The sequence below is a fragment of the Plectropomus leopardus genome, chromosome 11 (assembly GCF_008729295.1).
Source record: "Plectropomus leopardus isolate mb chromosome 11, YSFRI_Pleo_2.0, whole genome shotgun sequence".
Taxonomy (NCBI): Eukaryota; Metazoa; Chordata; class Actinopteri; order Perciformes; family Serranidae; genus Plectropomus; species Plectropomus leopardus.
In genome coordinates, this window is record NC_056473.1 from 16,896,516 (window position 1) to 16,923,910 (window position 27,395).

Here is a 27,395-nt window from a genome sequence, read left to right on the forward strand (position 1 = left end):
AACCGAGCTGGGAATCCACCCATGCGATGACGTCACAGGGCTCTGACAAGCTGGTGGTGCCGGAAGAAAAGATGGCGGATCATGAGGAGCAGCTATCCGACGACGAAAAGGTAAGATGCCAATTTAATCACAGAATAAACTCAAGCTGGGGTCAGCGTCGACGCATGAATTTTCAGTTGCATATTGAGTCGGTTCCTCCGGTGCATCCCGGCGTCGACCGGCTTCACGTAATTTGGAGAAAACCCAGGCCTCAGCAGAACCGCTGCTGCTTCTGCTCTTATTATTTTTAGCTCAACTTCCGCTCATTTGCGAATCTCAAACGGAGGCTCCTTGTACGGTCCTGACTCAAAATAGGGACCGTGTACATATTATAAATTCACCTCCCACACCCTTTTCGTGCCGTGGACGTGTCGTCTGTGGCCCCGTGTCTTTGGTCGCTTATGTTGTGGAAGTTTTCACACACCTAAGATCGCTAGCTTGTTAGTTTAGCATAGCCTGCTAACAGATAGCTTGACTTACTAACACGCCCTTTTCGCTGTTTGATACCGCTTTTCTGTCGCTACACAAAATTAAATGCTAGTGGTGGACTGTCATATTACTGAATACAGAGCAGGACTGAATTGGCTGTGTGACAACAACCATATATATCCTACAAGCTAGCTTGCTTACCACTGTACGTCTAGTTATTGACGTTAAACAGACAGTAAAAAGATGTAGGAACTATGAGATCCAGTAGATAAAGGACATGATGGGAAGACCCAACATGTAATTTTACATTAAGAAGTTATGGTTCAGTATATATTTACATGTGTGCTCCTCCCATTTCAAAGTCCACATCTACAGCTTTAAAAGTCTCCTACCAATATTTATTATTTTACCCAATAGCTGTTATGCAAATTGGGTTGTCAAACTCGTATTGTCAGAAGGCTTTATTCCCCATTACACCCCTGCTACTGTCTGGAAATACTGTTCATTCTCTCATTTCCTTAAGAGAGATCACACGCAGTTAATATCCTAAAACCATCTGATTGTTCAACTGCATGCATCTGAGCTGTCTGCAGGACTTGCATTTTATTGAAATTCCCTGCCAAATGGGTTAATTACATTTTGTAATCTTGGATTCAAGGCACAGTTTACTCTGTTAAGCATTGTTTGCTTTTTGGTTAGACACATTGGAAACAGCGTTTAGAGACTCATGTCATTGTGGTAGCTGCTGCTTAAAGTACTACCACAGAGACTATTTTTTAATAAATTGACATTGTGACAAGCACTTTTATTGCTTTAGTAAGTCAAGATGATGTGAAAATTTGCGTATTTTTCAATCGTATTTTTGAATCTCATTGTGCTCTGATTTTAGCCCTTTGAAACTCAAGCAAATTGGTGTGATCGCTTCCGCAAATCATGGAAAGAAGGCAATGAGCAACAAAAGACATTTAAATTTAAGTATTTAGCAAGCGATTTGTGCTAGTAAAAAACCCAAACAAACAAGGCAATCATGACTTGGGAAAAGTGCTCAAAAATTATAAGAATTATGTAACATAATTTGAAATATGTTACATAAGACATTAACCCTGGCTTAAAAAACAACAACGACCCCTAAATCTACTGATTTATTACAGTTTGTGGAACATTTCTTCCCAAGTTGCTAATTGCTTTTCCCCCATGATTTGACCAATTTGATCAGATTAAAAGGTTAAAAGGGTTAAAGACTTGTGAAAGGCATATGAAAGCAGCACAAGAAAAGTGACATAGCTTCAGGTTTCAAAGGGTTAAATTCCGTTCAAATTAAATTACTCAACAAGTAGATATATAAATAGCTAATAAATAGTAAAAACAAGACATGGTGGTAGCCTTTTTAACAAATGCATCAAGATATAAGGGGTTGGGGTAAAAATTAGTACAGCATAGCATAGCGTTAATTTTGCATGGCTGTATCATATTGATACACCGGTGTCCAGTATTGTTTTTTATAATACAGATACAAATTAAACTTTTGGAGGTCTAATAGAATAATACAACCAATTACTTTTTCATTTCACTCGAAAAGTTTGCTATAAAATTGATTGACGTGACTTGAACAGACCAAAAACTTTAATCACAATATATTTTATTACAATACTCAGCATGTTGCTACACATTTGAAATTGCAATATCGTATCGTAGCTAAAAGGCCTCTGGTGATTCCCAGGGGGTGTACATGTGTACTTAAAACTCTGTGTTGCATCTATCTTGGTCTTGCAGTTAAAATTCCTTACAAGCTTGTTAATATCACAGTAAACCATAGCGCGCAGCCTTGTTGGTAAAGCTTGTGAGCTCTTCACTTGCCACTCTCTAAGTTATGTAATACACCATTTAGAGCTAGAACAAGGCCTGGTTTTATTTTGCTGTTTTCCACATCAGCCTGAGTCAGAAGTTTTTTAGTGTTCAGGCTGCTCATTGACCCGCGGTTATGACTGCGCCATGCTCATCAACACACAGGCATCAGTTGTTAGCTCAGCGTTTCATTACAGGGCCAGGGTGTGTGTGTGTGTGTGTGTTTGTGTGTGTGTGTGACTGCAGCCAGGGCAACTTGTGATTTTGGGATGTACTTCACCATAAATAATATTCTCAGGTATGTGCTTATGACATGCAGCTGTGGTAAAAAAAACTTTAAATAGCTTAAGATGTTACTGTGGAGAGGATGGGAACTCTTTTCAGCTCTAACCACATTGGTTTTCACATATATCAAGCCACTAACACTTTTTGACCAAACAGTTTGACTTTGTAAAGCTGAAAGAATGATGGTTAGCGACCTGCCAAGGCTGACTTGCAGAGTAACAGTCAGGCATGTGCAGTATTTAGCTGGTGGAAGCTGTTCGTTTCCCTCTCAGAATATGATTGTTGTGGGACCAAGTGAGTTACATTATGCATCCATCAACTGCATGTTGTGCTGTTAAAAGCACTGCATTTCCATGCAAACACCACAGTTGCATTTTGTACTTTGAAGGCCGTCTCTCCAGTGCATTAGCTCAGAGCAATCAGCCATCTGCTCTGGCCCCTCAGCCTTATTTTAGCAGCTCCGATCAAAACTACAAAAGGGGTAAATGAGCATTTTCATCTGCCTTACATAGTGAGAGTGGGTAATAGTTTCCAAAATTCCCCAGTCAATTAAATCACTGGCTAACCGTGATTTGTAGAATAAAAAGAAAACCCCAAATGATGATTGGTGACCTGCCAGAGACTGGCAGAGTGGATATAAAACGATCAGCCACAGCCAGAATCCCCTGGCACTTAACTGTTGGTATTTTCCCACATTCACTGACAAATCTGCATTCATGTTTTTGTGGGAACCTAAACTTGCTATGATTTGATGTTTTTATGTTCAAAACCAGCTTGGAGACACTGTTTTGATCGGCAGCCTCAGAAAAGTTAACCTCGGACATTTCTTTTTGGTCACAGGATTGCGCCTGTGTCAAATACAATAAATTGCCAAGAATTTGTCTCTGTGAGAAACACCCCAAATGTGTCCCAGGGGCTTGAGAAATGTCTGTCCTGTTGCTGATGTGGCTGTCAGCGTCATTTTGCTATACAAGAAAAAGACATGAGAGCTCCCTGACGGGGAATTGCTAAAAAGTCTCATCCATTTGTAAATGATTAAACAGTGAGAAGAGTCTCCTCTCTGCCACAGATACCAAGTGCTGCTCTTAGTCATTTTGAGTCATTTTGGTAGTGGCCTGCCAACTTCCGCATTACAGCAAAGAAACCACACGAGTATTACAGGAAACTGCCATTACTCAATGTGTGTTGGTTCCTTCATGTCTACCTAAGTGCCCAGGCAGGTACCAGCACCAGGAACCAAGCACTTTATCTATCTTATATTTCAACTTGATTGTTTCTTATTGTAAGAAAAGAAGTGGAAAAAATGATCTGATACATGGCAATTTGATTGACAAACAAACCCGCAACCCACAACCTAGATTTGTTATCAAGTGACAGCTGCCCTTATTTCGCCTTAACTTCAAAGTAAACGCACCAGTGGTTCTGCTCTGATTTATTGCATTACTGCATTACTTAATTAAACTTTATTATAACACTACCGTTGATTAAACTTTATTATGCAACAGTATTTTATTCAACTTTATTCTAACAGTAGCTACATTACTTACCTTTATTGCAACTGTAGTTCAGTTAATCATTTCGTGTTTCAGTAGTCTACATTAGTTTAAAGATTTCAAAATATTGAGATTTATAGCATGGATTGCTATATAGCCTCAAAATATTGCAATATTATTTCTAAGCCATATTGCCCAGCCCTACAATAAGTCCCTATTTGAAGTTTCTGAGGGTTAAAAGAAAAACCGAGATGTCTGTGCTCTGGTTCCTGTTTCACAAAGGAGCAGACCTTTCTGTCAGCAGAAAGTGGCTGTTTTACAATCCACAATCTCATGAAAAGGGTGGATTATTCAAGAGGAAAACTAAGATGGTTTATTTCAAATTTTAGTTCTCCCTGAGCCTCATTAATGTGATGCTGCTTTGGCTCTGTTAATTATATATTTTCAGCTGTAGATTGGTTAGTTGCAAAATCACAGAGGTGGTACCATCATGTTTTAAAGTTTCACCATCAGTTTGCAGCTCTATTTTGTTGTCAGAAGACATGTTAATACAGTGAAATGGTGTTTGGTGGAGTTTTCTGAAAGTCAAGTGTTACTTTGTTGTATGCACGCAAGACTATTAACCAAGAATACTTTTCATAATAATTTTAGCACTGGGCTGGCAGAAGTGCGCACATGAAACACTTCAGCGGCATTGCCCCTGTGAGTGAGCAGAGATAAATGAGGAAGCTAAAAGAAAGTTCCAGCTCCCCCTCCCTTAGGCCAATCAACTTCCATGATGAGATATGACACACAGCACCTATTTAACTTTTGAGGAAATGTAATCAACAGTGTCTGAGACACTGTTTGTGGTATTCAGCCCAAATCTGCTTGACCTGAGTTTTAGCACTAGACTAACTATTCAGTTCCATTTCAGAATTAGTCTCAAATAATGCACAACTAAAATGTATAATGCACCCTTTATTTATTTATGTCTTGAAGTCAATAAGTGATAGTGCTAGTATTGTCATCAGACCATGTTCACCCGATTATCACCAGCATTGGGCTTATGCTGATCCTTTTTCAATGGACAGCCAAGTAGAACTCTGAATAACACTGCTGTAAGTGAAGTTAGCATAACATGTCAGTTAACTTATGCCTCATTCTCACAGCACAGAAAAGCTGCTAACATCTGGCTTTTTAATGCAATGGAAAATCGCACATTCGGCATTCGCACCCGGGTCAAATGACTCTGCAGTAGTCACACGTATTTATTGTCTCGGCTGTTATCGGTATTAATGGAAACACAACATCCGGGTGAATGTGTTAATTTCAGCTCCCCAACCGGCGAGATGCAATGAAGAGCTGTCGCTAATTACCGTCTGTCTACTCCTAAGCAGAGCTCAAACACTTTCAAATTAGTCTGCACCAAGTTTGAAAGAGAGACTGAAAAGGTGAGATATATAAAGAGAAGTAACCACCGTCAAGTTTTCACAGACCGTCAAATGGACACACCAAAACAAGCTCCGGTCTACTGGCAACGGGAAAGCAGTCTATAGCCATTCTTTTGTGTTTTAGTATGTATGAAATTGATCTAATTGGATGTTCAGCTTAGTGCACAAGCAAAAAAAAAAAAAAAAAAAAAAAACAGAAGTGAGGAAAGTAAACAAACAACTAAGTGCAAGAGGGTGTGAATATGAAACAAACTTGTTACAATAAGTAAGATCTTTTTTATAGCCATTGAGCTCTTTCGAAAAAATGGTTTGCAAATATGTGTGTTATTGTTTGCTAGCTCATGCTAAGTGTTGGCTGTGCTATTAATGTGTTAACTGGCTGCCTAGCATTGTGAATTTGTCTTGTCTGTTAAATATGACGTTTACAGACTACTGCCACCTGCTGTAAAGTTATTCCCTCTCACACAGGCGCAGAACATTTGTGCTGGTTGTCTGTTGGCTGTAGTCTTTGCGGTGTGTTCAGGTGCAACTTTTTGGCCGACACAATCAATGTAAGGCAATGCAACAATTGGCCTTTGCCATCACTAGTTTTTTTTTTTTAATGTTGATTTGGTGTGTCTTGGCCTTTAACTGGAGAGTCATTGGAAACTTAAGCCTTATTTGGGTTCCAAGGCTTAGCTTGTGAACAGCTGTCTAAGACCACGGGGATAGTTGGATACTGAAAACTTAGTGGTATCTCCCTTTAACTGAAGAATGCAGAGACAGAGGAGTGTTTTCTGTACATGCCTGAGGCAGTGCAAGAGATCTGGAGATAAGGAAAGAACTATGCATGTTTGTCTAAACACTGATGCCCTGTTTAACGGTTAGAACAGATTATAACCTTATTGACCCAGGAGTTTTCTATAAAACGATAAATGTTGATGTGTAAAGACCAGTGACTTTGCACTGCATTGTTTGCATACTTAAAGTGGTAATGCAAGACAGTGATATTCCATAAATTGCATAGCCGGCTGGTTGGGGTAAAGTGACACTACTTTTACCAGCACAGTATAAGGAAAAGAGATTGGGTTGGATCCAGGATCCAGGATCCAGGATTTGCATTATACTTTCAACAATTAGATAATTGTTCATAGGGATGCACCAATTTGTCGGCTGGAAATCGTTATCGACCGATATTTGCCTTGTTGACTGCCATCAGCCTATTGGCAAAAGAGATGACATTCACGCATGGCAGTGGCCAGTGTGTTGTTGGTTCACATCAATTTTGTGCAGGCTAGAAGCAACAGAAAACAATAGAAGACAATAGAAAACGTGTTTTAGACGAACAGAGCTCTTCCCCTAGATGCCATTGCGACAAAAAGAATACAGATAACTCACAATTGATGCATCAGAGGACATATCCAATAGTTTAGTTCATAATTCCACATAGTAAAAAACGTTGTGGTGAAGTCAGCAGGAGGAGAGCTAGTTAATGTTAGCTGCTAGCAGCTGGTGGCCTGAGCTAACAGCTGATTGAGGTTGAATTGAATTACACTATTTGATGTGATCAAGCTCTATTCAGTAAAAATGAGTATTTGACAAAGGTAGATAATAACGTTTTCATAAATGTGTATGATTAAATGTATGCTCATTTAAAGATTGTGTAATTGAGGGAGTAATTACTTAAAAACAGTTCTGCTGTTTTTAAAATGAAGGTTTCTTTGTTTCCCTAACAAAAAATGAGACTTAAATAACAACAAAAACAAAATAAACAAAATACTGGTATGAGTACAAGAAGATATCTTTTTACTTTAACTTGATGGGCTCCTGTCAGTATGCTTGACATATTTTTTTGACCATTTGAAGAATAAATAAATGTCAGATTTTTGTGCCTAATAGAGAAGAAACAGTGTTGGGCACAACAATACACCCTTACCTTTGTCTTTTTACCAGGTTAGATTTTTTTTTGACAAAACATCAGCTGAATGAATGTGCAGACAACAAAATCTTAAGGGCAAGTGAAGGCACCAGTCAGGAGAGTTTTGTAACTGGCTGCTCCAGCCTCATTATCACAAAACTTCCCGCTTTGTTTGACATGAAGAAAAATGATAAAATTATCACTATGACAGATTACCAAGACAGTATGTAGTCTGCACAAGTAAAGATTAATGTTTGACTGAGATAAACTGAAACTGGTAGCTGCCTGAAAGGAATCTGAAAACTTGCAATGATCATTAGTCAGTTATAGTTTTCAGTACGTGATTTGTAGTTTATGGGGAACAGCTTGCAAAATCACAGGTATGATATGTGAACCTGCAGCTAAGCCAGTGGAGCAGGTGGCACTGTGTCAGTCTGAGTAAATGTAAAGCACACAGCTGGTATTAAAAAAGAACAAAGTGCCCCAGAAAGTCATTAATCTGTTTAACACGGTGTCACAATTATTTAAAAAAGTCATGATCTTTACTGTTAAGAAACCCCCTTGAGTAAAGCTTCTGCTTCTGACATTATTTATACCCAACATCACAGCCCTATTTCTCCAGTTTAATCTTGAGCCGACCAGCCACCACCTCCTCATTTTGATTAGAACATTTATAGTTAGCCTACGGCTGCCTGTCGGTCCTCCTCCTCTCTCTCCCATCATGCTGTGGACTTATTATTCATAAATTATTGCACCCTTCACCCGAAGCCCCCTTCCCCAAAATATTCACCCACATCAGAAAGGTTTTCCTCCAAACTTGGCCCTGTCTTTGCTGCAGCATTTCAAGGTGCCAGGACCCGCTTTTCTCTTTCTATCTAGGATATTGAAATGGAGTCATGCCAGGGAGGGGGATCAAACTCAAAAGAGATGATGCAGCTTAAAATGCCCACGGGCCAAAATATTGCTTCAGTTTACTCCTGCTGTGTTTTTTGTGCTATTATCATTATTTTCATGGATCTGGATTGGCACGATAAGGCGATTTTGATGCCAGGATTAGGTTGTGTGTGGTTTCAGTGTCAGTGGGTGTCGTTTGGGATTAAGAAAGAGTGCTCCCTAAGAGGGCAGATTGTGGGGTTGGTGTTGGGATAGTGCAGTGGGAGTGTCTGTTGCAAGGAAAGGAGGGGCTGCTTGGTAATATGAGGATGAATATACAGTGAGCAAGTTGAAAGAAAAGAGACCAGCTGGTGTCTAGGCCAAGAGAGCACAAAGACACAAGGATCCCACACAACAGGGGGTGTTTATGTCCCATGGTCTTTGTGTGTGTGTGTGTGTGTGAGCTCCAGTATATTATTCCAGCTCTTTGGTTAGCTCACGCTGGCATGCCAGTGCCTAGAATCCCCTGAGAATCCTTCGAAAGATAAGGGAATTGAATGTGGGAGATTAAAACCCCTTATTTCCAGCAAAAGGAAGACTTTATCCAAGATATGACTGTGATTGAGTCATATTTAGACAAAACGCACAGCAGCAGATGTTAGCCTCGCTTTCTGTCTCTTGAAATGACCAAACTATAGTCAGTCCCTCTGTTTGTCTTAACTGCACAAAGCTGCATGTATGTCCAAGGGTGTTTATGCAAATATCTCTATCAAAGTGCAATTTTCCCAAGCGGCACCATCCATAAAATTTGGTTCATTATTTCTCTTCAAGGACTGATTTTCCACCTAAATGCAAAACTCGTCAGCCCACTTCAAAGTCTCACATATTAGACTTCAACCACCAGCACTCAAATATCACAATAATGATATCACTGAATAATCTGGTGGGGAGAGGGGGGTTGTGTCACTTTCAGGAGCTCTTTGTAATCCAGCCTTGAGGTGCAGTGTCTTTTTGGAGAACTTGTAAAATACATCCAGAATGATAAATAAGACACTGAATCTTTTCTTTGATTATTTATCCATATTTTCATGGTCAAAACAGTATTGTTGTAATAAAGTGTCTTCAATAGCAGTTCATGTTGCATTTGTTGTGCAATCAGAAGCTGTGTTTCTGATGGTGTCTCTCTATGGCTATCAGTCAAGTAAACAGCATGTGGCTGAGATATACCAGGTTTAGGTAGTCCTCTCCCAGACTTCGCATCATGGCGCTGCGGTGCTATATCGGTGGCAGTGGGTCTCTCTCAAGCTGTTAGCAGAATTTTCTCTGCGGTTCACTGATTAACTGTACAAACCTGTAATGTTTTGAGATGTCTTTATTTCAACAGACAAACATCTTCAGTGGTGGTGGTAAAACACTTGTTTTTGGGGTTCAATACAGTTGATTGGTACTTGGGAAAGTTTGGGAAAGTTTGTCTGATGGGATGGAAGAGCCAAGAGCTTTGAGTTAGTTTATAAAATTCCTTAAACTCCTTGCCTCTAACTTCATGTAGCACGTTAGCAGCTGGTGCTCAAGGTTAAAACTAGGTCTCAGAGCTCCGAAGTGTCCCAGTAGTCTGTGTCCCAGTGTAACAGACTGTCACACGAATACTTAACCTTGCAGCTCAACACTCAAGTCCTTTCTATACGGTAATTACCTCTGCAATGGAGGCCATGCATTTCGTTCCATTTGTCTGCGTGTTAACAAGTTGACTTAAAGGAACAGTGTGTGGGATTTAGTGTCATCTAGCAGTGCATATTGCAGATAAGAACCAGCTGAAACATTTCCTGTGTTTCAAGCGTGAACTCCTGGGTAGGATTCCTTCAGTGCTCATTGTTAAGGGGTTTTTCACAGGGATACAATTTATTCACAGATGACTCCTCCTCTCCCAAACAGACCAGTTGATTAAAACTGGTAAAAACACTGAAATAAGGTTTTTACCAAGAGTCATATTATCCACAGAGGTCTTTTCCTCTGTTAAACAAATGTACCCAGTGATTTAAAACAGTAAAAACACTGAATTAAGCCATATTATGTTACATAATAAGTTTGTTTCCGATGGTGCTCATTACAGAGGTGCTGCTCACTTTGTGGCTGACGTGAAAATGAGAATGTCCCTATCTAGAGCCAGTGTTTGGTTTGTTGCCCATATATTCCCCTAAATCCTGCTCACTGGACCATTAAATCTATTAAACTTTGAAATAACTTTGGTTTAAAGTAATCAGTTTTTGCTGGGGTTTCACAGACACTGGCCAAATTATAACATTCACATTCATTCTCTTTGTCTCCGAGAGGACTTTATCATAAATTCTCTGCAGTGCATGAAGCAGACTTCCTCCCTTATGTCAGCACAACAGGTTTGTGGTTTGACCACTTGCTGTGCAATCTTGCTGTCTTACAATCTAGACTCAGTGGTATGTAATATTTCATACCTTCATAACTTTGTGATATTTCATTATGGTATACGACAGTGGTATATGACGGTGTAAATATATAGTACTCAGCAGCCTTTTCCACCAGTAGAGACCAGAGACTGAGCTCTGGGGGTGCATGCTGTGCACTAAATAGAAAAACAGTGAGTTTAATAGAAGTACCACTAGTATTTATGACGGTATTGAAAATACCTTCGGAATTTCTAAATAACCTGGTATTCTGTGATATTGCCATAGTATATTACAAACAGTATTTGTATTCAGCATCACTGTAAACATGGAGTAATAATCTAATACAAATAATCTGCAAGATACGGTAGAAAGTGAATATGATTGTTTGCATTTAATGTTTATTCTTCTATTTCCATAGGAGGATGTAGGCTGTTGTCTCAGTGCATTAGTAGAACTGGTTTGAGGTACTTAGAGGAAGAGGAAGTATAACCCTGTTTTAACTATCTTTTAACAGTCAATGCCTTACTCATAATCCACTAATGGAGTATCCATCTCCTCTTCCTCCTGTCAGTGATTCATTTTAAACCACAACGTACTCCCTTGGCTTCATCTCCTCTCCTCTCCAAGTCTCCTATAACAGTTAGCTGTCAGATGTGATTGAAAACCCATCCCTGTCCATTCCTGTGCAGTCCTCACTGGTCTCTCCCTTGCTTTTGGTGCTACACAATTAATTCAGAAAGCTAACACAGGTGTTCACAGTAGGAACTAAGATAGCTATAGTCAGCAATATTTAAGCCAATGCATTAAGAATTCACTGTCTTAAAAATTTGTATTTATGCCAAACATAAACTATTTGTGTGCATCCAGTGTTGCTTTTCACTTGTCAGGCTGGAAAACAATATCTGAGATGTCACAGTAGTGGCCTGCTTAGGTTTTTTTGATGACCTGTAAGTCTTGACGCAGGTGAACTGGGAACAGAATTTCCTGTAGGTGTGACTCTATTTGCCTTTCTGTGTGTATTAACCCTGTAGTAGTTTGGCTACCTGTAAAGGGCGTACCCTGCCTCTTGCCAAACACATGCTGGGTACGGCTCCAGCACTCTGCAACATTGAATAGAATAAGAGTTTGAGAATATTGATTTATTGATATCATTAAAGGATTACATTGCATTGAATCAGCAAGACAAAACAGAAAAAAACACTAAAAAGCATATTGTAATGTTATTTCTAAAGAGGCTGTGCACCCAATGTCCAGCATGGTTAAACTGATCCAGCCGAACATAAACTCTATTAATAGACTTTATTGAAACCAGATCTGGACACAGAGAGCGTTCAGTTTTGTGTCAGGTATTTGTACTTGTTGAGGTGCTCTTAGTTTATCTATTCATTCACATGCCCATATAAATGACAGTTCTTATTGTTATTAACTGTTCCATGTGTCTATAGCTTCTATATTGTTGTTGTTGTTGTTTTTTTAATAAAGGTGTGAATAAAGTCAACCTCACAATAACAAATGTGATACTAGAGACATTGTAATGGTCTTAAAAAAAACAAACAAAAAAACGACCAAACGGAAAGTATGAAATATTACATACAGCTCAAGCCTAATCAAATTGGAGCTGCAGTTGTTTTAGTCATGGGCGGCCGCTACAAATAATTTAATGTGTGGGAAACCCTGGATATCCAGTGTGGATAGGAAATCAAAAGCGAGGAAAAGAACTTAGAAAAACTTTTTTAAATGTATCTGTGGTGTTTTTAAACAGCTTCAGATAGACTATTGGCAATTGGCATGTATGGACAGTTTAATAAAGATCATGATTAATTTATTGTTTTGAATCAGTTCAGATCATAAGAAATCTGGCAGTCCTACTGTAATGAAGACAAAACTAGACCTCAACAGATGACAGCTTAAGTTTATGAGCTACTTGAGTTAAAACCTCAGTCCTTAGGGCTTGTTCCAGGGAGCAGCTGAATAAACCCCACATAAGCACTTCTCATGTCACATGGACTGATGTAAACTGATCAGATAACCAATATGGATCACTTTGGTTCACAAACATGTGAACCTGCTTCCTTGAACAGGCCCTTGAGTGTCTGGGAGATACTCACTCTGCATATGGAAAGTCTGTTTACACTGCTATCCAGTGTAATGAGGGAGACCCGGTGCAAATGAGTCTTCCCACAGGGATGTCAAGTCCCAAATACAAACACAATTTTCCACCAGCTGTTTAACCAAGTGTGCAAATGTGTCATGCACTCACAGAGACTCACACACTTCCATTGTTACGAATTTTAGATCATCCAACATAAGTGGGTCATGATGATTTCATGACGGAGGATTATACGAATGCAGATAAACTTTGATCTCAACATCACACACAGACACACACGGGTTCCTCCCCGAGTGGCTTCCTTTCTCTCAGCATCACTCATTAGCAGGAATCAATCTGCAGCTCTGCACGAGTGCCAGAGCACTTGTATACACACACTGCTAATAAGGGCCCAGGGGACTGACACAAACACACACCCTGTCACACACAGACATGTATATGAACAACTTCCCTGACACACCAGCTTTTGAGACTGGGGGGGGGGGGACCTGACTGAGCCTTCGCACCCTCCCTGTGACAGATAGAGGTAAAGAGATATAGAGGTAGGGCAAGAGAGAAAATCTGTACTAGAGTCCTCAGCACATTTTTATGTCCTTATATGGTTGTAAACCATGCAGGGGAGGGAGGGGCCGTTATCTTGCTGTCAGTTTGACATGTGACCTGGAAACAGGAAGTGCTGTTGTGCAGCAGCAGAAGAGAAGCGAGGAAGGGGAAAAATAACTATGCTCACAAGCACCATAGACTGAGAGACACACTGAAGTGCCTCGCTCCACCCTCCAAACCAGTGACACAGTAGCATTACACCCTCTGTTGGCCACAGTGCATACATGTAGTCAGTGTTTACATTGTAAATTTTAGGACTTTAGGACTTTTAGGACACTTTTAAGCTTTGGAAACCATGAGCGACATCACTTTTCTATTGCTGCATTAAGACGCCTTTCATGAGTATTTAAACCTTTGAACCCTGAGCAAATAGGTGCATTTTGTTTTCCAAAATATGGGAAAAAAGGCAATGAGCAACTTGGTAAGAAATATTCCACAAATTGCTAGAAATTGGTAAATTTAGAAAGTATTTTTAAAAGGCGAGGGGAAATGTATAGGGAAAAGGAAAACAATAGGAAAAAACTTTATTTGTACTTTTCAAAGTTGCATATTTGAATTTAGGATACAGAATTACTCATTGTCTTCTTTCCATGTTTTTAAAAGAAATCATGTCAGTTTACTCAGGTTCAAAGGGTTAAGTTAATGCAATCATAGCGTTTGTAGCACTAGAATCAACTAAAACCTCTACGGACTTTAAAAGGAGTCAGAACATTATTTCATAATTAAAACAACTGCTTTTGTTAGTGGGAATTCTGCATTGGAAACTGTCAAAAAAGACAGAATGCCAAGTAAAGGAGCAGATTTAAATGTAATGTAATGTCTCAGAGTTTTGACAATGTGTCACAAAGATTGATTTGTCATGTTAATAACTGTTTCCTTTTTTGTGTCAGATCAGTGACCTTGTCCTTTTGTCTGCAGGTACGCATAGCAGCTAACTTTGTCATCCACGCCCCGCCAGGAGAGTTCAACGAAGTATTCAATGGTGAGTACTCGGCTTCTCTTTCTCTATGTAATGCGTGGTGATAATTTAACATGAAAAATTACTGGTGTGTAAAATGCAATGATATTGCTCAGGACTGGCTCTTCAGATGTCCTGGTGGTCCCTTCATTCCTCCTCCTCTTCCTTTCCTTACCTATCTCCTCTCTACTGTCTATCACCTGACTACAAGCAAAAATACCCACAACAGGTGTTTTATTAAATTACATTAGGCACATCTGCACATCTGCTTCTTGTGGATAAATGTACAGTGTATGTCCTTATTGAATAGGAAAAAAAACTATTGGGGCTCTGAGTAGCTCACCTGGTAGAGCGGGCACCCCATGAACAAAAGCCTATGTCCTTGATGCAGTGGCCATGGGTTCGACTCCTACCTGCGGTTTCTGCTGTATGCTGTATGTAATTGGTGGTGCCAAAGTGACACATATACAAAGTGGCTCTAAGGAACAGCTACATGTTTTCAGGTTAAAATTGCTGGTTGGACAGAAGTTTATTGCTATGAGGCTGGGTATATTTTCACAACACTCTATTTGTAATTGTTTTTGCAGTTGCTAAAAAGGTGCTGAAATGGAAAGTCATTTCCACTCATGTGTCACTTATCATACCACTGCGGCCACCTAGAAAGCAAAACGAGACTCTGATGTTTCGGCCAAATTGCAGCTCACCCTGCAGCGCCAGTGTTGACACCATGCTGTCAAAGTAGTGCCCCCTGAGAGAGTGTGTGTATGTGTTTTGGCATCGTGAAAGCCTCGTCCGACCTCGATAAATGTCGCCACCTCAGAGGAGCGCTGGCGGACTGTCTGTCTGCCTCTTATCACAGCCTGACAGCCACACATGCATACACACACACTCTAAAATACAGTCCCCTCTTGCCACTTTGTCCCTTTCATCTCTGTGTGATTTTACAGCCTTTTCCACTGAGCTAATTTACCATGTCTGCTTCACTCCTCTGGCGTAAATGTTGCAAAGACTGACTGCAGGCAGCTTTGTCTTTTGTGTTGGTGTGTGTGTCATGCTGTTTATCTGCTGTACCTGTCTTCTTTCTCTCCCCTCTGTCTTTTTACCGTCTTCCTCTCCTCTCTCATAATCTGACTATTTTCTGTCCTCAGATGTGCGATTTCTGCTCAACAATGACAGTCTTCTCAGGGAGGGTGCAGCAAAGTAAGTCTTCCGTCTTGCACTATTTCAGTATCTTGAATTTTTTTTTTTTTTTTAATTTGTTGGAAAAAATAAAGGGATAGTTGAGATATTTTAAAGTGGGGTTGTATCACTTGGTGGTTATCTGTGAATTACCTACAGCAGATGGCAGTTGACACGCCCCATCTTTAATTTTGTTTACTCTTACATACTTACTTTACATTTTGTCTCTTTAAAAAAACCTTATCTAGTCTAATAGGTCTTTTAACACAGCTTGTTTTCAATTGAACAAGATTTTTTTTGCCAGCCTTGTTTACTTTTTTAAATCTGAAAATAGGTGAGTCAGTGAAATTAAAGTCAAAGCTGTCTTTAGCCATAGACTTATCATGGCTTTAGTCTACATCCATATTGCCAAAACAGCATATAACATAATATTGACAAAACCTTTAAAGTATGACTGTGTAAAGTCTTTGGAGTGTATGAAGTAATTTTTTGTCTCTTTCTTTCCTCAGTGCATTTGCACAGTATAACTTGGACCAGTTTACCCCAGTGAAAATCGAGGGACATGAAGAACAGGTGAGTTTATGCTTCAGCTGTGACCATAAGTGATGGTGTCAGCTTAGAGGCTAAATGCAGAGGGGTGATATCATGGGTCTAAATCTGCTCACTGTTTTACTTCTCTCGCTTTTGCTGTCGCTTCCCACACTCTCCACCCTATACAGCAGGCCTGTCTCAAATCTGTTGTTCATTCAGTTCATGTCACATGAGGATCTGTTGCTGCTGCACAATATGTAAAAGAAGATCAAATGAGATAAACCTTTATTAATCCCAAAGGACATGCTTGTGCCAGAGATTACTCAAAAATTACAAGTGTAGAAGTAGTAAAGCTAACACAAGTGCATAAATATATATAAATGAAATACTACTACTACTATTTCTATTACTGCTACTACTACTACTACTTCTACCACTACTAATAATTGCATGATTTGCTCCTACAAATAATAATAATAATAATAATAATAATAATAATAATAATAATAATAATAATAATAATAAATTACTAACAATTAATTAACCCTTTGAAACCTGGATCAACCTCAGTTTTCTTGAGCTGGTATACACCTTTCACAAGCTATTTGACCCTTTGAAACCTGAGCTTATTAGCTTGATTTCTTTCTAAAAAATGGGGAAAAGGTAATGAGCAATTTCGCTAGAAATGGCCCACAAAATAGAAAAAAAACGTGCATCTGCAGCACTTTCTAAACAATAACAGTGACATACAATAACAATCATTTACCATCTTTGTTAAATGGTGGCTGACCTCGTCCTCTGCTCAGGGGTTGAGAAGCTCCCGAATCACATTTTCTTTTTTTTTTTTTTTTTTTCTTAATATGCAGACATTTACAATAGCAGTTCTTCTTCTTTTAGTTAGTCACTAACTGCTATTTGCAGCTTTTTGAATCTTGTGTGATGGGTCGCATGCATTAGACACCACATCACACCCGTCCCAGCCCATGATCCCATCCTGTCAGCTGTCCCTTTAAAAAAGACGTCTCTTCAGCGCTGTTAATACCTAAGTTGCTGGCTCAAAGGCAAGACAACACTGTCCCCCCATCCCGATCATACCTTTTATACAGAACAGTGAGGTGGCATAATGGTGCAGTATTCCTGCCTTGAACAGCATTAAAATGTCTCATAGCTGATCCACATAAGAGGAAAGTGTAACTCTTGTTGAGATAAACAGACAGTTTAACTCTTTGAAACCTGGAACAACATCCGTTTCTGGTGCTGCATTCAGATGGCTTTCACATACTTCTAAACACTCTCGAAATGTGGCTTGAAACAGTAAGGATGCAGATAATTTCCTTGTAAATTCGTAATTTACTTCGTAACTTCTTCCCATGTTTTTGAAAGCAATCCAGCCGGTTAGCTCAAGTTTTAAAGGGTTTAAAACCTTAATCCATAAGGGCCAATGTATAGTTATGTTACTGTGTTTCTTTTGTACTCATTAAGCAACAATGCACAATTATGACGTAAAAAACAAATACAAAAGTAGTTTAAAAAAAGTTTAGGTTGTTAGACCATTGCAGTTAATCTGAAATTCAACAAAAATCAATGCCAAATAGATTTTTTTTTACAGTGCGGAGTGGCATTCAAATAGTTATACAGTATATAGTGCTTATCATATGCTAGTACTTCACAAATGTTAAAACGTTGCAAAAAACAGCCAGTAACATAAATTGGGAACAAGCATCATAAAGGGACAGGGAAGCCCATGAGCATCTTCAGTCATTATTGTTATTGCACTAATATTATGGTCTCATGGGCATTAAAGCAGAGAAGGATGGTTGGATTAAAGGATCAAACAAGTCCCAGTGTTCTCCTCTGCTGCCACAGGAAACAAGATCACAAACACTTCATTTTCATGCCATTGTGCTTGCTGCCTCTGTGAAGGTTGAACATGGTGGTGAATGAATGCGTCTGTGCAAAACCCTCTGTAATGGTTGCAGTGGCTTATGTAAAGATGTCATCATGTCCCTCTGTTCCCTCATAACGGGTTGAAATTCCCCAGTCTGATACCCAGCAGGCTGCTGTGTTGAGGTGGAAGACTGTCGATGGAAAGTTGAAGCTGCCGTCTGTGTTCCTGTCCTTTGTCTTCATCTCTCTTTTTGTTCTTGTTTTTCTCCTTGCATCCCGTTAATTGATCTCTTGATTCTTATCTCCCCTTCCACAAAATCTCTTGCCTTCTGGTCTTGTTCCTGTCTTTTCCACTTTTCATCTTTATTTTGTTCATCCATGTCCATGTCATTTTGTTCACTTTTCTTTCCTGTCTGCCTGTCTCTCTTGTTGGCGGCTCTTTTACATTTTCACATTCCTGTCTCTACTGAGACTTCTTTTGCTTCTTTTCCTCACTTTTCTGACTCTCTCTTCACCCCCTCCAGGTCTTAATCACAGAGCATGGTGACCTTGGGAACGGCCGGGTCCTGGACCCCAAGAACAAGATCTCCTTCAAGTTTGACCACCTGAGGAAGGAGGCCAGTGACCCACGGCCCCACGACGGCGACAGCAGCCTGGAGGGCTGGAGGAGCACAGTGGACTCGGCCGTCAGGGCTTACGTCAAGGAGCACTATCCCAGTGGAGTCTGCACCGTACGTACCTTTCTGCTGCATCACCACAATGATGTAGCCACTTTTTTTTTTTTTATCTGTCAAACAACAAAACAGATGCAATTTTACAAATACATTTCCATCCCACCCTTCACTCTAACATTATATTAGAAGACTGTTGAACTCTAAACAGTTAATGTAGCAAGGAAATTTGAGGCTATAGTGTAACTTTGCTTAAAATACATCAAATGTAAAACCAAGGCATGTTTAGTACTACCTTAGCTTCTTCCCGAAAAAAAACCCCAAACTTTTGCAGAAATCTGTAAAAGGTGAATACAAAAAAACTGTCAGAATTTGGACTACTTCCCCAGGAGAGCAGGCAGCAGCACAGAAAACAGACATTCAGTAGGCTGCTGTAGCAGCTAGAACTGGGAAACCATCCAGCACAGGATGTCACAGCAAGCTGCTTTCCAGCAGCAGTGCTGAGTCTACCCTGTTTAACGGCAGCAACAGAAAGTTTGCCTGGTCTCACAGAAAGGGAGGTTCTTAAGTTCCCCAAGAGCTGGCTGGATTCAGGCTGCTGTGGCTGACTGGGAAGCTATATGTAGAGCTACTGCCTGCTTTACCCTGGCCAGTTGGTCTGAAGCTGCAGGGAGTAACGCAAAGGACACACTATGATTCAAGGCTCTATCTAACATTAGCTGCATAAACGTGAACTTGACCTGCAAGCCATTAGCTCTGGTTAGCAGAAGGCTAAACTATTAGTAACATTTTCTCTCCATCTCTGAAACACTTTCCAAATATTGACAAGTATTTTCTTTTGTTGTCAGACTCTCTTTTAGACTTACTTTTTGATAAGTCCATCTTACTTTTTTGGGTTGCTTTGCAATGTGAGCAGTTGGCACCAATGCTGGAATAGCCACTTTCTCTGCACATGCATCTGTATTTGTAGAACAGCCAATAGGATTGCCCTCTTTCTGAAGTGACTTGTGATTGGCCAAAATCTCCCATCAGAGGCTGGATTTTCTAAAAGTGTCCTAACAGTAAGATTGACTATATATCCATATATGGTCAAGAATACCGTGTACCATAGACCATATATACATTCATTATTTTGCTCATTGAAGCCAAAATGAAACTGCCTACCTCCGATTTAATATCACAAAATATTGCAAGGACATGCTTTGTTAAAATGTGGGATTTGTATCTGCAAAAAGTATTTAAATCATGTCATGCAGTGTGCAACTTGACTTTTAACTTTGTTCGTTCTTTTCATGACAGAAACCATGGTACACAGTATTTCCTTTTACAAAGCTTCTATTGTGCTATTTATTTATTAATGCAGAGTGAACAGTACTGTTCTGCTGCAGACCTGAAAGATTTGAACTGTGAATTTGTTGCGTGTGGTGTGTCAAACTGCTTCTGAGCACGTTGTACATATTACACCCTCTCAGTTGCACATTGACATGAGCTTAATTTTGTATTTGTTAACCAAAAACCACTGTCATATTCAGTTGCATCACACGTGCAGCAGTAAAGTTCAACTAAAAGTGGTCATCAGCTGTGGGAAGAAAACCTCCTTGCATGTAAAATCAGAGAATATTTTTCTTCTCCCCTCAGATTTACGGGAAAACCATCGACGGACATCAAACCATCATCGTGTGCATCGAGTGCCATCAGTTTCAACCAAAAAACTTCTGGTTCGTTTTTCTTAATATTCAGTGTGATGTATAATTCTATCCTTTGGCATTTGCACCACTGGGATTCGTGATATCTGATATATACATTTTTCTAAGGGGAAAGTCATTGTTCACACGAAACAGTACAGTTTGATTCAAGAGGAGCCCCTCCAGCTTGAGGATGGAGCAAAGATGACAGGATAGATTCTCAAAGATTTTCTTCTTTTTAAGAACGACCAGTTGGGCCTGTTGAATTCCCAGCGATGATTTCTAAATCAAACTAATGCCAAATGAGCTTAAAAAGCCTGAATTGTTGTTTGATATGTACAAGATGCTTCAGAGGCATTACTTTAATTGCCACTTGACTGTGGAGTGTTAGACTGTTGGCCCTCATAAGCATTGCTGAGCTGTTTCGGATCGGGTTAATCTAATTGGATAAGAAGTGCACCAATCCTCTTTGCTGCTGGGTTTTACTTAGCTTATGGTTTGTTGGGTTTAATGATTCCACACGTCGTGTAAGTGACAGCCATCATGTGCTGCCATGTTTCAGTAATGAGGAACCTGTAAAGCAGATTTGGGGACAAGTCAGTGGAAGCTAAAATTCCTCAGTTCATGCTGTATCAACAGAAAATCTTAGTTTTCACATCTCAGTGCCTACATGTACATGCATGCATTGCACCCAGCCCAGTCTTACCCAGCATGTGGATATAACCTACTCCACTGTTTGACAAGAACACCTGAAAAAAGTGTCATAAATATAATAACACTAATGTGCCTGGAAGCTGTGTGACACAGCAACAAGTTATTACTTTGTGGGGCAAAACACAGCGTTAGGTGACAAAAATACTCACCTGGTGATCATCTGCCCTCTCGGCCTGCTGAGTGTTTGTTCCTGTTTATCTTTGAAATCCTGAAGGTCTCCAGTGACTTTCCAGCTGGCCACAGTTAGCTTAACAAGCAACAACCGATGATATATAACATGGAGTAAGATGTGAAATGCTTCACATGCTGTATTTCCCTGCTGTCTCTCAGCTGACGCGAGCAGCTACTATTGGTCATTCTTCGGAGGCAGAAGCAAAATGAAATGCCAAAAAACAGCCAAAGATGTACTCGACCATTCACCAAATATTTGTCCAGTAGTCCAACTGTAGTCTCCAGCACACCTTTATCCAAGTGAGGAGCAAAAGTTTCACGCATAGTAAAGCACACATGGGCTCTCTGTGGTGTGCAGCTGAGTCAGCCAGTACACTGTAAAAAAAATATCCTGGTAATATCCTCTGTCTGCACTCAGAATAAATGCTGCCATTATCCCTGGTGGACATGCAGCTAGTCTTCAATGTGAGACAAGAAGGAAGATTTGTTTTTGGATGCAAGTAGAGCTAGATACCCAGAGGAGGAGACTAGAAACACAAGCTGAAATAGCTTCTTATTGTTTATTCACAGAGTTGATTAAAAATGTAAATACAAACATGATTTTAAGTAAAATTAGACGTGTGAAATGGGACACCCTGATAAGCTTATAATTCTTCAAAGTACCACTGACGTCACCAGGTCATGAAAGTACAGCAGATTTAGAAGCAGAGACACAGAGCACACTAAAAAATGTTTTATTTCACAGTATACTCCAAACTTGGACAGATGAAGTTAATGTTGAAAAACTGCAAAATTAGCTTGAATAATAATGAATAACTGAAAGATATCTCTATTTCAGCAGCGGTAATGTACAGCACAGCTCCAAAAATAGAAAACATTTGTGGCTGTAAATGTTTAATTTGTTCAATTGTAATTTATAACTGTATGGGAAACCTTGATTATGGGGTGACATCTGGTGATTACAAAGATCATAACTTATGATTCAGACCATAAATCTTACATGGATGCATCAGCCTCCTGAGATTTTTTTGCCACCTCTCCATATTTTTGCTTCATAGTGTCAAGTTATGGTATTAAAAGATGTAATACGTGGTTAAAGTTTGTTTTTTCTCTTCCTGTCTGCACAGGAATGGACGCTGGAGGTCAGAATGGAAATTCACCATCTCCCCCTCAACTACTCAAGTGGCAGGAATCATGAAAATCCAGGTAAATTGTTTAAATCTTCCACTCTGTGAAGAGACACACAGGTACACCAGGGATGCTCAACTTGCTTTGCTTTGGGGGCCACTTTTGCAAAATGACAGGAGACTTGGGGCCAACTGCAGCAGCACCATATACTTTGTAGGATTTTAGGATATTATTAGGATTTTAAGATTTTAAGTTTCTAGGCTTTTAGGACATTACTGATTTTAAGGCGTTTCTAAAATTGTAGGACATTTCTAGGCTTTGAGGACATTTCAAGTATTTTAAGACATTGTTAAATTTTCAGGACATCTCTTGGATTTTTGAATGTTTTTCGGATGTTTTTAGGATTTCAGGACATTAGGGGCTTAGCTAGAACCTCTTTCGGAGGATGTGGGGGATCCTCCACAGGCACTATTTTGATAAACAAGCTCAGTTTTGATACTGATTTATGCACTTTATGTATACTAAATATACAAAAGGTTTGGCCCGCAAGATGTAATTTGAGTATCACTGCTCTACACAAATCCAATACATGCTTTAGTATCAAGTGTTACATCTTAGCACCTTGTTGTTACTCAACTAGATACAAAGGAATGTTCATTTTAGTGAGTTTTAGTATTATTCCTGTCAGTCTTTTTCACTTTCTAGTACATTTACATCTTGATGTTATTGCCTTGTTATCTTTTGGAGTGGCATTGTAGATCCATTGAGATTTTGTTATGTCACCCATTCAGCTTTTATTGCTGCTTTTCTACATGTTTTTTTAGGCTGCATAATGATTTCCATGTACACAATGAAGAGTAACTACACCTTTAATTGCTGCAGGTTCATTACTATGAAGACGGCAACGTTCAGCTGGTGAGCCACAAAGAGGTCCAGGAGTCCATGTCAATTTCTGTGAGTATAAACAAAGACACGTGGACCCCAGATATTTTGGTTTGAACTTCTAAAAATGCTGTTTTGATTTGTTACATACTCCCTGGGGATGTGTTTTTCCCTAGTTATTTTCAGAGTTGTTAGCTTGTGTATTCTCTTAATTTTTTTATTGTTTATGACACTTTCCCCCCTTTACGCTTGAATTTAATTACATGTGTCTTCTTATCTTTCAGAATGAGGCTTCAACTGCAAAGGAGTTTGTTAAGATCATGGAAGCTGCAGAGAACGACTATCAGGTATGTAAAAATATGAAACGGATATTCTGGGTGAAAAATGCAGATTACAGTCTGGTTGTTACAGGGAAAACATGATTATGCTACCTGGTGGGCTTTCTTTGCCAACGTGTACATTAAAAAAATAATGCTTCCTACACTTATCTGAAATATAAGTGAATTGTAAGATATGCAGGAAGTGTGGATGGGCCAGATATTTTCAGTAGTGAGCATTTTCATTTTTTTTTTAGCAAAGAATGCAAGTGCAACTGAATGCAGTAAAGAAAGCATTGTTTATTGTTTCACTTTTAAATTAGTAATAAGAAAGGTCATGCATCTGACCCAATCATATCACAAAATGCAGAAACTGATCAGGATCAGCACCTCATGAGGTGAAGCGTTTAGGAAAAGACACAGGACGTATTTTTATACAGTCTATGGCAGCAACTGTCATGTTTACTTCAGCAAAGTTGCTATAAATTAAATGTCTCACTGGGAAAATATCAAACATGTCAATAGAATAAATAATATTCCTGTCATCACTATACTTTGTGAAGTAAACACACATCGGTCAGTGTCAGTCCTTCCTCCTGTCGTTTGTGCTCCTCCCTCTGCTGTTGATGCAGTTGCTGTCTGCAGGTACCCCTGGTCAGGTTTAAGATATGTGGCAAACTAATTTTAACAGACCACATACAATTTTTGTTTGAGCTTGTTTGTAACTTTGCTATTGACCAAACTAGCGCGCAGGGCATGTGTGAAACATAACGATGGCGGTTGAGAGACTGCCGATAGAGCGTATTGCCTTCTTCATGCTGAACACGAGTATTGATAAAGTACAGCCGTTTTACTGTTTTGTTTTTTTTTTTTAATTTTTTTATTGCAGTAACAAGCGTAGTTGGAATCAGCAAGAGTAATTTTTGAGTAATCTACTCTTTGTCTCCATCACGGCCTCTACGCCTGTTAACTGAATTAACTGTGTGTGTATTTGTTGAGTGTGAGTTTAGAGCAGGTGAGAGGCTGCAGCATGAGGAGAAATTAAATCAAAAAAAGAACTGTCGGAGCTAATCAATAGTATGTTCTTTAATAATTTGATGACCATAGTATTGATACGGTCAATCACTGTTTAATACCTGATTTCGGTATCCATCCTAAGCTTGGTCACTTGTAGGTCACTTCGGGGCCAGATATGGCCTGTGGGCTGTCAATTTAATAGGCCTGGAATAGAGAAATTTACATTTATGGTCATTCATTCATTTAAAGAAATTAAAAACTTCAAAACTCTTACAAAACTCTTCGTCTTAGATATACTGTGACAATGTTTTTGAACGTTAAAGTGTCTGAAAACTCAAATGAAAAAAACAAACAAACAAAATAGATCACACAACACCCAGACGTTTCACATGGAAATAATTTAAATATATTTTGAATATATTTTTATTTATTTATAATTCTCTACCTTCCTGTCTCCATCTTTCCCTGTTCTTCCGTTATTCCCTTTCAGACTGCCATCAACGAGAATTACCAGACCATGTCGGACACTACCTCCAAAGCCTTACGCCGCCAGCTTCCTGTGACACGCACCAAGATCGATTGGAACAAAATCCTGAGCTACAAGATTGGCAAGGAGATGCAGAATGCTTAAAAAAAAACAAAAAAAACAATACATGTGAGAACATAACAGACAACTCCCCCCACCCCCCACACCCCACCCCCTCCCAAACAACGTTGCATGACTGGATAGTTGTATCGTCTTTGTACAGAAATTAGAGAAACTGGGACAAAGAAAGGTTTTGGTCTCACAGCCAGATGTCACATTACGAATTGGATGTCTACTTTTAATTGATGTTATTTTGTTTTTATACAAACACTGTTAACTCCTCTGTATATTGAGTCTATGGTGATAATCGTATTTGGGAAAATATAACTTGAGGAAATAAGACATAGGAACGGGGGCAAACACTTGTATGCAAAAACATCCTGATAGAATACAGTATCACATGTGCAATATTTATTGTGTCAGTGAGACCGCGCCTTTTATTTGATCTGCTGTAAAAAAAAAAAAAAACAGTTTGAATTTGCAATGATGGTGAAACTAATCAAGATTGGGAGAATTTTTGTCTGCATTTACAAGAGAGCTCTGGCTGAAAAGAACCTTCACTTCACGGTTAACGTCCCATAGGGTTAACGAAAAAAACAAAAGTTATTTTTGTTCATTGAATGGTATCTTTGGCACAAGCAGTCACCACTGTCAGCAACTCAATGTTCTTGTTCCCTCATTTTGGTACTTCCCTCACCGTTTGTCCTGTACGTGAGATCTCAAGCTGGCAGCGCTCCTGGCTAAATTGCCTTTTTGACTTGACATCGTCTGAACTCTCACTCAGCGCAGGGAGTTCCCTGACCACTTAACAAGCTTAATTAACAAGTCATCAGTTGCTAGGTAATGTGCATATTGTCCAATTTACAATAAAATCAAAACGTATCACATTCTCCTCCAGCGCTTATTTTTATTAAAAACAGAACCTGACTGTATTATATAACAAGGCACATTGTAATATATACCTGTATGAAACATCCTGTCTGTCAGTTTGGTGATTTATTTCCATGAGATTAATTGTAATTCAGTCACAATTATGTTGCATTAAATGACAAATTTTCTATTTACTGGCTCACTCATATTTTCTGATATCCTTTGTTGTGATGCAAAAATGAAAAAATAAACTAAAGGTGTAAGATGAAACATTTTAAGTTAGGGGTCTCTGAGATCCTTAACTTTGTCGTCATGGACGGATTATGAGACAGTAGGCACCTCAGCACAGATATGCAAAAGGCGCCACCACCTCTCCTTCCATCGAGAAAGATACACAAACTTTGTGGTTTCCTTTAATGTCAAATAATTGACCTGAATAACCTGAGCAAATTAGCTTGATTTCTTAAAAAATAAAAAATAAATCTAGCAAATATATTTTTATTTTATCTTTTTACCAATTTGCTCAGTGGTCAAAGGTTTAAATACTTTAAAAGGTGAATACATTAAGAAAAAAAAAAGGGGTGACCATCCAGGTTTGGAAGAGTTAAAAGAAATTTTAAATCCATTTATTGATTTGGGGGTTTTGAGGGTATTTACAGTAAATACAAAAAAACAAAAAAAAAAAACAAACAACAAAGCAGAAAACACATTTAAAAACAAAGCCTGTGTAGAAATTTGGCACCATATGCAGAGGTCCTGCAGGTTATAATTGTGATTTTTTAAATTTTACTGTATTTTTTACTTTTTATTAACAGTTTTGAAAAAGCACATTCAGTGGTCACTACTTTCAGTTTGTATATAAAGTGGCAAGTAATGACCAAAATTCACAAATGAAAATATTGAGACAAGTGAGTACTAATTATTACTTTAGTAATAGTGATGCAATCACACAAAATCAGAGAGACAAAAAATAAATAAAATAATCACAAATATAAACACACAGGTGTTTACCTAATCAATTATAAAGTTGTAAGATGTGCATAATAGCTTGGTTAGTTTTTTTGTTAGATATTTTGATATTGTTTTAAAATGTGTATCTAGATTTTTGAAAGTTGTATATAAGGGCAATTTCTTTATTTTTTAAATATTTTTTTCTATCTTTTCTATTTTTTTTATCTTAATGTAAAATTTAGCTAAAAATAATGAGCACATTATTATAAACTGATCATAATCAATGCCTCATGTACAGAATAACCGCGCATGCGCAGTAGGATGAAGTTTTGACAGTGACAGACCATAACAGCCTCTCATCTTTTCATGTATGCGTACCTTTATTGGGCGTATTTATGTATTTTGTATTTACTGTATCGCT

The 27,395-nt window shown here is 38.9% G+C and overlaps 1 protein-coding gene across 1 annotated transcript; it reads left to right on the top strand.

Annotated features, from left to right (window-relative positions):
* On the top strand, nt 1-26,213 carry LOC121950262 (F-actin-capping protein subunit alpha-2). Its single transcript, XM_042496205.1, has 10 exons — nt 1-110; nt 14,346-14,409; nt 15,534-15,585; nt 16,074-16,137; nt 18,507-18,713; nt 20,292-20,371; nt 22,351-22,429; nt 23,234-23,305; nt 23,518-23,580; nt 25,058-26,213. Exons 1-10 carry the CDS (start codon nt 27-29, stop codon nt 25,196-25,198), a joined length of 906 nt encoding a protein of 301 aa, XP_042352139.1. The 5' UTR covers nt 1-26; the 3' UTR covers nt 25,199-26,213.
* Nucleotides 26,214-27,395: the final 1,182 nt, after the last annotated feature.

Bases quoted from the DNA above. Each gene is read 5' to 3' on its own strand.
- LOC121950262 (XM_042496205.1), top strand. From the start codon at position 27: ATGACGTCACAGGGCTCTGACAAGCTGGTGGTGCCGGAAGAAAAGATG. The intron at 111-14,345 runs GTAAGATGCCAA...TTTTGTCTGCAG, and splicing joins AGCTATCCGACGACGAAAAG to GTACGCATAGCAGCTAACTT. The intron at 15,586-16,073 runs GTAAGTCTTCCG...TTCTTTCCTCAG, and splicing joins CTCAGGGAGGGTGCAGCAAA to TGCATTTGCACAGTATAACT.